Source organism: Aythya marila, assembly GCF_965140915.1.
Source record: "Aythya marila genome assembly, chromosome: 14".
NCBI lineage: Eukaryota > Metazoa > Chordata > Aves > Anseriformes > Anatidae > Aythya > Aythya marila.
The window spans coordinates 4877795-4891817 of NC_139055.1; the positions used below are offsets into that span (position 1 = coordinate 4877795).

The following is a 14023-nucleotide window of genomic DNA, read 5'->3' on the forward strand; positions in this document are numbered from 1 at the left end:
TACCAAAAAAACAGAATTGTGTTTGAAGGGACTGCTAACAAAACAAGAGAAACAGATTCTTAAATTACTAAGTCATAAATATTTTTATATACTCCTTAGCTGGATATTATGTCCTTAGCTGTATATTACGTTTATAGTTCCTAAGAATCTCTAAAAGCAGACGTATTTCATAAAATTTCAATCAGCTTAACAATATATTGGTTTTAGACAGAGCCATTTCACCCAGGTAACAAGCACCGCTGAGTTGGAATGAATTCCTGATCAGAGATTTAACTCAAAAGACTTAATTCAATTTTTAAATAAAAATGTCCAGATGTAATGGCTCTGCTTGAGCGATGTGACAGGCCAGCATTGCAAGAAGATGCACACAGGCAGTTGATGCACAGGGCCACGTCTCCTTTCTTGCACCCACACTTTGTATGAGAGCTGAGAAAGTAAGAGAGCTCTGGTGCTTCTCTGAAATAAAATCAACTCACCCTGTGTTTCCCATGGGGATCAAAAATTCAAGGTGCCTTGAATTGCCAAGTATCTTATACAAACTTTAAAAACTAGGAAAACCAATATGCTTGTCTGAGCACATCTTGGAGAGGTGGCACTTACAGATCAGTAGTATATTCAGGAAGGTGGCTGGGTAATCGGGTGAGTTTTTGGTTTGAGCAGTCTACAACTGTTCCCTCGCAGCGACACTTCTCAGGACAGACAAGATCCATGAAACACTTCCCGGTGAATTTACTTCTGTAATCCTCAGACCCTGCAATAAAGAGAAAATATATTCCAGCAAACAGCTCCTGATAACTGCAGCAATCAAAGATTTTATGGAATCAGTTTTCAACACTGTCTCCTGTCAGCTACCAGCTCCTGCACACAATTTCAATACTTGCTAAAGCATTTTTTTTTTCCCAGCAGTTTTTTAAATGATTCCCAAGACTAGCCTCTGTTTTGTCAGTCTTCCCTTGCTACATCTTATCTTATTCCTGTTAAGGCATCTTTTTTATAAGCATGTCTTAATTAGCTGCTGGGGTCTGCTTCAAAGGAGCTCCAGCAAAGTCACTTTTTCATGCTTTGCACTTATACCAACAAGTAGGACTAAGAATCTCATGAAAGCAGATGTTATCTTGATGCATTCAAATGATATATTACAAAATAATAATAATTAAAAAGCAAAATTTTCAGACCTCAGCTACTAGAGCTATTTTTGAGAGTAACCTTGTATAAGAGAACCTTGCCAATTTTCCAACAATTAGATACCTTTATTAACTATGTTAAACAAACAGCGGAGGAAAGTAATAGCACTTTAAATCATTTTCATTTTAATTAAGGAACGGGTAGACCGTACTTAGTGAGAAGCACTCCCTCATGTACCATTATACCATGAATGCCAGACCTCTTTGACTAGGTTTTTGACCCATTCTAATGAAATGCTTTTCCAATTAGGCTCAGTGAACTAATCTGTCCTTTTCTGGTTTGGTTTTTCTCTTTTAATAACAGCAGGTTTGAAACCTGATCTCTGTGTTTCAAGGAACCAGGAGCATTAATAAATGTGTACGTAATCAAAGTGTTGCCAAGACAGGCCCTGCCATGCATTACCTGCCCACTCACTTCATATTTCACAATGGAAACACCAGAATTGTCTCAGGAACTTTGTGCTATGTCCAGTGATCATAACTACTGAAAGGTATTTTTAATTTTTCCAGAGTCTTAAAAGTCAACTTCAGGGCTTTCTCAGGAATGATTTGAGCAAGTTCAGATTTTAAAAAGAACCTGAAAACATCAACAAAAACTTAAACTTGAGCTGAAATTTGGTTTTAGAGACTTGACAACATTCTCCACCTGCTTCCCTCTTCTAGACTGATAAATACACCACTGCTCATTTTATGGCTGCATACTATTTTTTTTTTAATCACTATTCTTTTAATTTATGTTGCACATTACCTTCACAGGGTGATGCAGTGAAAGCAAGCAATTCTGCAGGCAATCTAACATTTTGATTCCACAGACACACTTGGGTTTAGTTTTGTAATTCCAAACTAGATTATGAGAAACATTACATATAGCTTTGTCCATAGAAACTCTGTACACAGCAGCACTGCTTCTGTGCTGCTAAATAATTTGCGATTTATCATGGTTCTTGTAAATTACATATCTGAAGTGAAATTTGACTACTGTTTTTTTTAGCTTGATGGCACAGCACTTAAATATTAGGACCACCGGGCATTTTGAAGTATTTCAAAAACTACTAAGCCTTCTTCATACCACCATCATTTAAACTCTATATTTTTGGGGAAAAACAAAAACCAAGCATTTTTTCTGGTCCTAAAAATTCCAGGCTTGGCAGCCAGGATAAAATGTCAAGTGATGAACATATTATGCTTTGATTACAAGAACATACTGCTATTTTTCCTTAGGTCCATGAAACGGTTGTTTTGGTTGTTTATGATTCCTAGAAATAATGCCAAAGTGAACAGCTATCAGGATGAGGATTTATTAAAACTGCTACAATTACAGTACAACTTGAAAAATAAAAGCAAAATTTTTCAGTGAAAAGTGTCTTTGAAATCTTCAAATTAACCCTTGAACAAGTAATCTAATTTTCATTGTAAAAACATTATTTGAAAGAATAATCACAAACATCATGAAGTTTCACAGGGTAAGATTTTATTAAGTATAATTTTTTGTCAACTTATGGATACAGGATTCATTTTCCTACATCAAAAAGAAGGATGGGAAAGTAAGTGGAATGTTTTCTGAAGGATAAAATGGAGTATCATCATCAGAGAGTAAAAACTGTCTTTTTTTTTTTTTTTTTTTTTTCCTGAAGCTTTCTGGCAGAGTAAATAAAGAATATTTACCACATTTTGACTTAGCGGATTCATTCTCCTGGTGGTGTACAACTTCCCACAGTGCATCAGCCATGAGAAGCTGTTGTGATGTGGGCACCTGTCCATGACCTCCATGCTCGTGGTAGGGTAAGACCCTCCCCGCTCAGCAGGAGAGGAAGCCACCAACCAACACCTTCATACATATTATTTTTTATTTTATTAAAATAAAATGAATTTTTAGTTTTTAGTAAAATATAATAAGGGTTCAAATAAGAATTACCTGGATAAGCACAGTCAAAAGCAATCAATAGCATGCATATGCTCAGCAAGCACTCAGTCATCCATTAGAAAAAGATAAATAGATAAAATTTACTATTTGACCTAAGCCTTGAGATCACTTGGACTGGTGGCTGCTCTATGAAGGTATTCCCATCTGTGATACTAATGTGAAATTGAGCCATCTACTTGCAGAACTAGTTACGTACATACACCCATTTCTACACACAGGGCTTTATCACTGCACTACTACAGGGCTCTGAGTGAATATAACAGGATTCAGGAAGCGCAATTAGACATCGCAAGCATTCAGTACTTCTTGTACTTCCAAAATCACCTGTAGAAAGAGATGTCAGACACACACAGAACACACACCTGACTTCATTTTACTATTCCAGACAAGCCATTTGGTCATTTTAGTATACCTGAAGGCATGTATGCATTGTAGATGAGAACTCTGTGAAGCTTGGCTGAATGCAAAACACATCCTGGGAGTTTCCAGAAATTTCCAAAACTAAAGCATTTTTTAACATGAGTAACATGAGTAGCCAAGGCAACTGAAAGGCTTGTGTTTGACTGAATGTGTTTATCTGAATTGCTAGTTACACTGATAACATTTTCATTTCGCAATCTATGTGACACCACTACAAGGTACCAGTGCATTGTAATTCCTAAGTATCATAAAGCAAGACCACGTGCCTTTTTATAGAACAGCAGTATTGTGATAAAGGAATACCACATTTCCAAGTGCTTGCAAATATTAGATGCTTTTCTAGTACTCACGCAAAGTAATAAAGCAGCAAAGACGAATAGCTTTTTGTCCTATTTTAATTGCTTAGCAAACCTGATTTCAGTTTTTAAAACCAAACAATTCCCAAAGGACTCAAAAGGAGTGCTGGATGATCTCTTTTGGAAAAAAATCAAGCTATTTTTTCAGGGCTTGAAGATTGACCTGATATTTTCCTTCTAGAAAAAATGGATCCAACTGTCTGAAATTTGGCAAAAATAGTATCATGGACGTCACTGGGTTTAACACTTGGCCAAAATCCCAGGAATCCTGACACTCACTCTATCACTTAACCACTAGACCACAATTCCCATAGGTTTTTAGGAAACAAACACACAAGCAAGCACAAAACAACAACACAGGACATAGATTACTTTATATAATTTCCCATCAGTAGTATTAATTTGTATCAGTTTTACAGAGAAAACCTAAAAAATCACAGATATCCTCCATTTGATGGCTCCACAATAGATATGTAGCAGCTCCACAAGATGAGGCAATATTTCCATATAAGAAAATTTCTGTGTGAGGCCCTCAAAGTACTTTATGAAATAGCTGTAATTATATCTACTTTACATGGTGGAAAAGTTATGCAGAAGTACATTAAAGATCTTACCTACGCTGTCTGATCCAAAAAGGCTTATTTGAGAATGTTGACTCAGCCTTGTGCTATGTAACTATTCAATAACACCGCTTTCACACAGGCCACATTACTGGTGTCATTTCACAAGACAGAAGATAATGCTTTGCAGACTCTTCTGAAGTTCTTTTGCAGTATACTTCTTCATAACAAAATGCCAGCACATTAAGATTACTCAAATCAGATCCAAGGTTACGTTAAGCATCAGGCATCTCATTACACAAAATGGCATCCAAACGTACCTGAAGCTGAAGGACTTAAAGGGCAGCTCAAACAGAGAGATGTATTTACATTATTTATAAGGTAAGTAGACAAAAATATTTTTAATCTCTGTAGGTATGGCTGGAATCACCTTTGAATCAAATTCATTAACAGGATGCCTAACTTTTTCATTCTAAGAACAATTAAACAGATGAATTACTTGGAAATGGTTATTCTGCATGCAAACCCTTTGGAAAGTCTGACCCAATTGTCACTAGGGTTTCCCCTTGCAGTCCAACAGGTGCCTGGGAGTTTGGTTAAACAACACACATCACCTTTTTGACTTTTCCTGCGAGAAAAGGGGAATCTCTCACCTTTTGATGCTTCTGAAAACAGCAGAAGTATCCCAGCATGCCATGCGGCAGGGAGTATGCAGCCTTCCATGGTGCTTGACAGAACCATGTTCAATTTGTATTGTTCTACCACATGGTTAGATCAAGCACAAAGGAAAACCCCATGAACAGCCAGAGTCAGAGTTAGGCAGCGCCAAAGAGAGAAGAGCGTTGAGAGGAAGCAGCATGGAGAAGCACAAGCTGAAGGTTCACTGAGAGCTGCTCTCCACTCCACCCATGCAAAAAGGTGCTGGATACAAGAGGTCATCCTTTACGCTACCACTGCAGGAACACCCTGGAGCACAATTGGGGTTAGTGTACAAGAACAGAGCCCGGGCAAATTCAGAGACAGAACTAGTATGATAGAAAACACTGCCAAAGGACTGCAAATAGCTCCCTCCAGGAAGGATGTGCAACTTCCACCACATACTGAATGCCTGATGTATGCTGCTATTTATTAGCTACTTACACTCTCATGGTGTCTCCTTTCAGAATAAATTCCATTTTGGTTTGTCCCATTTATTTAAATCCAATCTTAGAAATACCACAGCTAGTATTAATAATAGTGGATTCTGAGCTGATGGCCAACCTCTGGCACTAAACGCTCCCCAAGCTCCCTGTGAGCCAGCTTTCAGTTCCCAGTAGCCTTTCGTGCCAGTGGCGCTTACATTGACAATCTGTAATGCCACCGCTTTGCCCTGCTGTTGTTTTTTCAACTGTACTTTTTAACATCGCGGCACATACATGCGACTCAAGACATATGAAGGCAAACAGAAGTATTTTGTTATTTGGTTTTCTGGCATAAAATTCATTCTTTCTTTCTTTCCTGATTATTTCAAAGAGCTTTTCTTACTATAACTCATTCCTGAAGCTCTGACATATAAAGTAGGGCATTCTGTTTTGGCTTGACTGCTCCCACTGAAATAAAACTCCCATTGACTTTAATGTCTGCAGAGCTATGCTGATGGAGGGTGCTTTTGAAAGTCACATCTCAAATGTTCTTGCAGGCTTCACGAATGAGAGGAAAAGACTGTCCTCTGCAACTGCTCAGAACATTTTGCTGGACTTCAGTGAAGGTCAATGCTTGTGCCTTAAAAAAATAATAAAACGCTGCTATCCTTAGTAAGGGGTTTGCGTTGCTTAAAGAACAAAGTCAGCATCAAGCGGATTATTCATTGCCTACATAGAGAACAATGTGAGTACTCAGGCAGAGATGACAGATAATAGAGCAAAGGGCTCGACTTCATTTTGTACATTTTGCTGTGAACCAGCATTACCGTGCAGAAAGCCAACACACAATTACTTGCAAACTCCAAAAACTATGCACAGTGTTACCTTAGTCACCTTCTGCTGGGTTTGTTTCCTTAACTATACTAATGGTAAGACAAGCAGCTTTTGGGGGAATGCAACACAATTAACCTTCATTCCCCACAAGCTGACAAACTAGCCACAGTCCTAAAGGGTACAAAAATTAGATTATTAATTTTCTTTTGTTACTCACGCAAAATGGCACAATAGGCATTATTAATTTTTTCCCATGATTCATTCTAAATATCCGTAACCCTGGAAAATCCATACCTCATTTATTCACAAATTACACGTAATTGGCATTTCTGCCAGTAATTTTGTAGGGCTTTAGCAAAGGAGGGTTCAGAGTTTCATATCCTTATTCCTACACCTGTTTAATAATGCAGCAATTCTGGCATTCTTCAAGTGAATTTATCCACGGAATTCTGTTAAGCAACAAGAAGTAACGGTTCACATCTTCCAAAGACTTGTGTATCACATGCAGATTTTCAGTATTAAGAGGAATATTTGTAATAAACTGTAATTTCAGCATCCATGAACTCTTTCAGTCCTACTGGAAAAAAACGTGGTCAAAGCCCTGCAAACATCTTCCTGAGAACCCCCTAGAGGATATTTTGAACAAGTCTCTGTTCCTCTGCTGCACTAATTAAACACTGCTCTCAGTAACTGCCTAAGCTAATCATCAGGTGCAATGAACAAGAAGTATCAGCACATAAAGAAACCTGACAAAACCCTAATTTATGTCCCAAAATACATCAGAGGCAAAATAATCCACAAGCATATTTTGGCTTTTGTGCTCTTTGCAGGCTACTGTAAAAAATGCTTAGGAATTAATAGTCTACTGCTTTGCACCTCTTTCGTTCTTTGGCAAATAGAGTAGAAAGCAGGAAGGCACACTATTTTGTGTTAGGCACAGTAAATTGTGTTTAAAAAATATCCATAAGCCCTTGGATGTGCATAAGGTCATTCTGCATACAGGTTTGCAACAAAAACGTTGAAAAAGGAATGACTGTATCCCCAGATATTTGCCATTTCTCATTAAAACAAATAAAACAAACCCAAACAACAACAACAGCAAACTAATAAAGAAAGACCCAGAAAGATCCAAGTAGAAGTGCTCTGCATCCAAGCAAGATCGTATGGTTTGCTCTTAATGTTAATTGAGCTCTGGTAATCTGAGATGTGCCTATCAGTCACTGAATCCTCAGTTTGCAAAGAAATTGCATCTGGGACCCTATTTTACTGTCCCACCAAGCTGTAATACTTCAGGAGCCTGCTGTAGTCTCCAAACAGTCAGAAAAAAATGTATTGTTCAATTGAAGGCTTGAATATTCTTGCACCAGTTTTAGGTGACTGGCTACCTTCATGCCACAGACACCACCATAATTTTCTTTATGCAATTCAAGTCGCCATAATGCATACAAAAAGGTGCTACACTTGCGTCTTTGGTGAGTGTTGTGCAGCTTAATCTCCAAACAGGTGATGGTGATATGATTTCAGCCCCACCCCTTGCTACCCAAAGCCACTAGAAGGGACCACCTGTACACAGAAGAAGAGAACAAGCTGTGCCCCAGCTTAGCTCGTGAGGTACCCGAGTTACAGAAGCAATCACCCATCTTTCTGCTAATAATGACACCTCCAGAGGACAACCCAAATCTCAGATGAGGAACCTATGATGCCACATGCACGGGGAACCTAGGCCGATTGTATTATCTGCATGCCTCAACGATATGGATGCATCTGTCACTCAACATTAATTCTCCCGCCCTTTATCGTCTCTTTACTATAATTGCAAATAAGGATGTTGGTTGGTAACAAAGTAGTTCAGATATTATTTTTTTATTATTTTTGAAGACTACTCCAACTTAAAAATAAAATGAGAAAGATCCTTAAAATACACTTTTTAACTAAGACCTTTCGTTTTACCCACTAGGAATCACGCTCTCTGCCAAACAGACCCATCTACTGCATACTAAACTTATACTTCCCCAAGTGAAACACCTTCTACTCTTCCTGCTTCCCCCTTTACTGCAGTCAGGAAGCCTTCACCATATTGTTCATCAGAAGCTAGTGAAGGGTTAGGATGACTGGCATGACTAATATTATAAAGATCTGAATTGCTATCAAAGGTTTACAGAAAATGGAGGGCTATAATCAGCATACAGTACAGACAAATTTCTTTTTCAACAAGAACATTTCTACAGTACAAGGGAATTCAGCTCCATTACCATTAGTCATAGCAGTCATGTTGTACTCCCTAATGACTTTAACTTCAGAAAAATGTCATGCAAGGCAAAGCTCAGATATACTCACAGCGTACAGTGAAGACTTCATGTTCATAATTATGAAATCAATCTAGGATTCAATCCGCAGGTAATTTGTTGCTGCTAAACAACCTTTCATTCAGATAGAATTATTAGGCACAACAAAGACATGTCCTCAATTTTGCTATAGTCAGTCTCTGAAGATAGTTCTGCTGAGTCTTTGTGGCTTTCCAGTAAAAACAAAACAAAAAACAAAACACACAAAAACTCAACACACCATTTAACTGAATTAAAACAAATATTATAAAAGTAAAATCTGAATGCTGTTAATTTTCCAGTTGTCCAGATCAGAGGCAAGTGCTTCACATTCCTTTCACTCATGCTCAAGCAAAAGCCCAGGAGAGGAAGAGTGCTAGAGCCTGGCCTCAGACAAGATTTCCTGTGAACATGCCCAGGCCTAGAGCATCCTGTGTAGGACTGCCAGTGCCCACCACTGTCACCTCCAGCACGGACACACCAGAGAGCTGTCACATTTGGTGCGTGCTCAGGCAGGAGCTGCTGGAGACCAGTATGCTAGGGGCAGGCCAAATTGTGAATCCCTGTGCATGTGTCACTGCAGCATTGCAGCAAAGCAGACAAGCAAGTGGATATCAGTGCTTTTCATCAGACAGAAAATACTAAGGACAGCAATATGACTACAGAGTCTGTAAATGACTGTTTACTAAAAATGGAAGGAATTTGCAAATCTGTCATTGGAGTGATCGGCAAATTATGGGAACAACTGAGAGTGTTTAAATCAGACACATTATTTTGTAAGAACTGGATTAAACTCACTTGCCTTTCATGACTCTTAAACAGTGGTTGAGGACTGATGATATATTACACCTTTCATTTTGAAAGTCCAACGAGCTTAAATGTTTACATGTTGCTAACCATAGGGAACAGGATAACCTTGGGAGAGCAAGGGACAGAAAACATGTGAACTGCCATAGGGACTCGACAAAACACCCTGACGTGCAGCCTGTCTTCTTCTGACTGGGAAATCTCTGTCCACTGTAGTTCTATACTTCTAAGGCTGAAACAACGCAGAAAAAAGAGAATGAAATCCCACATGATCGCAAGGAGTAAGAACTTTGTTCCAATGTAGACAGTTAACTCAAGAAATATGAATATGTATGAACACAGAGACTGCAAAAGACACATAAGGAACTAGGAGGAAAACTACAATTTCTAAGAAGAGAGTTTATCAAACACCTTTGAAAATTATGAGTGAGCAAATAGCAACTACATACTGCTTTCTAGTAACAGAGGATAACACAGGATGACACTAGCCCTAAACATGCAAGCTCTAGATCCATATGTATAGCAGAGGCTGACTTTGATTTAACAAGAGGCAGCACCAAAAAAAAAAAAAAAAAAAGAGAGAGAATTGTGCTGGCAGATGGTTCATTGTCCTCTTCCTATTATTCCCTGTGCTTTTGACTTGTACAGCACTATTTGGAACTGAAGTAATTAATTAAAGTCAGTTAGATATGATGTATGTCTTAATGCAATAGGAAGCAGAAAGACAGGTTTACTTCTTACTATTTCTGAAAGGAATCTTATTGCTAATATTTCTAATAATTAGAAGATGAAAGTTTTGGTGATGTTATGCTTGTAGATATGCATATTATTTAATCATTATCAGAAATGGTCTGTGTAGGTACAGCAGGTGGAACTTTAATCACTTTTTAAATACAAAATACACTGATAAACACAAACATTATCGCAGGGCAAAAAAGATATACAGCTGAATACAAGAGCTGCCCTCTGCGAAATCTATTTCGTACAGTGTCACACAGCAATCAAGAATCCTGCCAACTCTTGAAGTGACAAGAAGCTACCACAGAGACAACACAATCTGCTCATAGATTCATCTCCCTTCCTCCTAAAGCCCAGTGCTGCTTTAGGAAACAAAACTGCTGTGTAGTGAACTCAATCAAATCCTACTGGGTGGAAGATTTTTGTTGTTCTTTCCCCCCCTATTCTGACTAAAAATGGGAGCCTCCAGTGACCTAAGGCTAGCAAGTCCCGTTGGATCTTTAAGTCACAGTGGGCAGATGCAGCCAAAAAGAAAACAATCAGAATTTTATTGCTGCCACTGAAAAATGACAGCATTTCCTTTTTCCAAATAGAAGACAGAATTTGTTTCAGACCATTTCTCTGCTATCTCTTTCATAGAAACTCCTTTCTTTTAGTCTCAAATTCTATAAAGAATTGTGGGGAAAGAGCTGAACGAGGGGGAGCTTTATTATATTTTGGTGCATTACATTAAATGGAAGGCAGAAAAACACAAGACATAGTATCTATTGCCATTTGAGGCTTAAACGTATTAGATAGTGTATCCAACAGCTTTGCCTGTCTCACAGCCCTGGGCAAAAACATGTCCCTTTCCCTGCTGTTCCTCCATTTCATGCTATAATGCTTCCAATTCTCATTTTAAAAGGAATTATGTACATTATCTACCTGTTGCACAGAATCTACTTCCTATGGCTACTCATAACCTTTGCAGATGTTGCTCCATCATTATCAGTAAAAGCTTGAGTCATTTTGTTCAGGAAGGAAATAGCATCTGGGAAAAGTGCCTTGATGATGAATTAAAAAAGAAGGCATGTTCTTCTTGCTAAAGACTATCTAAAAGGATAATGGGGAGATGGAATAAATCCTAAAGGAACCAATACGCAGAACAAAGTTATCTCAGTATTTTTTTTCTGTGTTACATAGTTTTGTCCTCACAGTCACATTTAATTAATGGACAGTTCTGTTTAGCCTGTCTGCACTGCTGAATGTGTTCTCTTGACACTACCTTCTTAAAGTCTCTACCATTTCAAACTGACAAAACTCCAAACATCTCAGCTTTTCTTCCCCATTCCTCTAACCATTCCTCTCTCCTATTTGTGTACAAAAAGGACTTCCCTGTCTTCTCTTAATTTACTCAACAAACACATTTTTTTCTCATTCCATGTTCTTCCTGACAGTGTCCTTCAAGATATCTTGCAGAATCCAAACAGACATGGCAAACACAGAGTGCTTCAGGAAAACCTCAGACAAAATGCCCTAACTTCGAAGTATTTGTACAAGTATATAACTCGCCCTAACATCGAAGTATTAAGCATGGGTATGATCCTGACTCTGGATGAGTACCTCTACAAAGCTCATACTTTCTGTGCATCATCACCACCTCCCAAAGGTCAAAGACCAGTTTGGGATAACACCCTTCACATTGCTTCCTACACTAACCCCCATATTCACTGTTTTTTCTTCACAGAACTAACTTCTAATTATTGGTGTTTGTTAAATGTATTAAACTACGTGAAAATATCAGAACCCTGAAGCGTGAACCCTCTGAGCAAAGAGATGAACATTGACAAAAGGATTTAAAATAAAAATTATTTTCCTATACACTAAGTTAAAGACATGCAAATGACATGGAGAATCCCACACTCAGCAAGGTCACTGACAAGTTACTAAGTGTTCCTATCCCAGTGGGATCATGGAGACTCATTCCTGGGTAACACAAAGCACTGCTCATGAGCCTGTCTTTGAATGACCAAGATTCATACCTCATGGACTTTTCTGCACGAAGACATGCTGTGTTAAATCCTGGGATCAAATATATTCCTCATAAAGAATACATGGAAAATTCCTGCTAAATGCCAAGTCTGAAACAGCCATGATTCAAAGGGACAACTTGAGCAGAACAGGTGCCAAGGATGTATGCTCTCTGGACTGATTTACAAACTAAGATTCTTATAAACCATTAGATGTTCCCTCTGCTCAATGTGAGTAGAGAGTGAGTCGAGTTCAGTGAATCTCAACACCATCTGGAAAGTCTACAGGCAAGGATAGCTCCTCTGTTGAGCTTTTCAATAGAATTAGTTTTCATCCAGCTGAAATCTTTGTTCTGAATCTGTACATTCCCTGCCCTCCTCCTTCATAAGTCAGGTTTATGCCTTTTCCATGTGGTTTTGATGTTCTCATAGAACTGGAGAGCAAGGAAAAAAACAGCTTAATGCCTTACGGAAAAGACCCCCAAGATAAGAACTCATACAAAATATTATTTTATCAACATCACCAGCCACAGCGTTCTGCATTGTTGCTCTTCTTAGCTATGACCTTTCATAAATGATATCAGATGGTGTTTGCCTTATCCAATAGCCTGTACCATTGTTCAAGGCATGCGTGCACATACATAACGTTAATTTCTCTAGCCTATTAATAAAAGCAGAAGAAAGTAACCATGGCAAATAGGGTACAGATTTATTCAAATCTGTTTCTGCAGTCTACTTCCTTTTCTGAATTATATGTATGCATTTTCATTTCAAGTTTCTTTAAAGATGAATATTACTGGCTAATTAACTTGTTACTATGATGGACACAACCCAAAAACCTGGAGGAAAGTATGTCATAATTTCAATTCTAGTTATAAATTTTGTGGCTAGAGTCACAAATGATGGAAGACTTTAACATGCATACCCAAGACAACCTGACTGCAAATGAAGTTATCTTTATTTTATTTTCCCCATAAAGAGACAGTTTAGCTCAGCATATTGCTTGCAGATATGCATAAAACACCATGGCTTGTTTTGGGCTCCTGCCATTCAGTTTCGTGCTGCATCTCCATCTACAGTTGTTAATGTTTTACTACCAGGAGCACAATTAATCATGGCTTTTTTTTTTTTTTTTTTTTCTCATAGGGAAAAGACAAAAATCGTAGTAATTTTTATAGAAAACACTGCAAAGTACTTCACCAAATAACAGTCATTTTTCTTCTCAGTACACACTAATAGATTATCTCACTGAAACCTGCTTGCCTTTACTGTATACGAAAAAAAAAAAAAAGCAAAATAAAAAGCAGTAATCTAAAACACATATATATCAAAACATAAAAAAAGCAGTCTGCTCAGTTGTGCTGCATTAGGCAATACTTTTACTGATAGCTGTACCATAAATAAAGGATAGCTAGGGCTGAGTAGAGGGTGTTTATGTTACTTTGGACTTTATTTTCAGGTGGAAAATAAAACTCCATCTAGCTCACAATACAAAATCTTTGTCCAAGCTATGATACAAACTGATTCAAAGCTTACTAGCTTACTGAACACAAAAATCTTACCAACTTTGATGAGTTTTACTCAAATTAATGCATGTTACTTCTGGATATAAAACATCTGTGAAAGTATATGAATTGACATCATCCCCTCACCTCCAGCTTCACTCACATCCTAGGTCAGCAGAGCCCACTGCCAGTTATATAAAAATTTCACCCATAATGTTGTCAGCCTTTCAGGTCTGAGAAC

General features: G+C 38.0%; 1 protein-coding gene across 1 annotated transcript in view; it reads right to left on the reverse strand.

Moving 5' to 3' along the window:
• The window catches only part of SLIT3 (slit guidance ligand 3), a 522803-nt gene that overhangs the window by 125770 nt on the left and 383010 nt on the right, over window positions 1-14023 (reverse strand). Inside the window, exon 16 of the mRNA XM_082771405.1 lies at window positions 601-751. Coding sequence (XP_082627531.1) covers window positions 601-751 — 151 coding nt within the window. The remainder of the gene's footprint in view (window positions 1-600; window positions 752-14023) is intronic.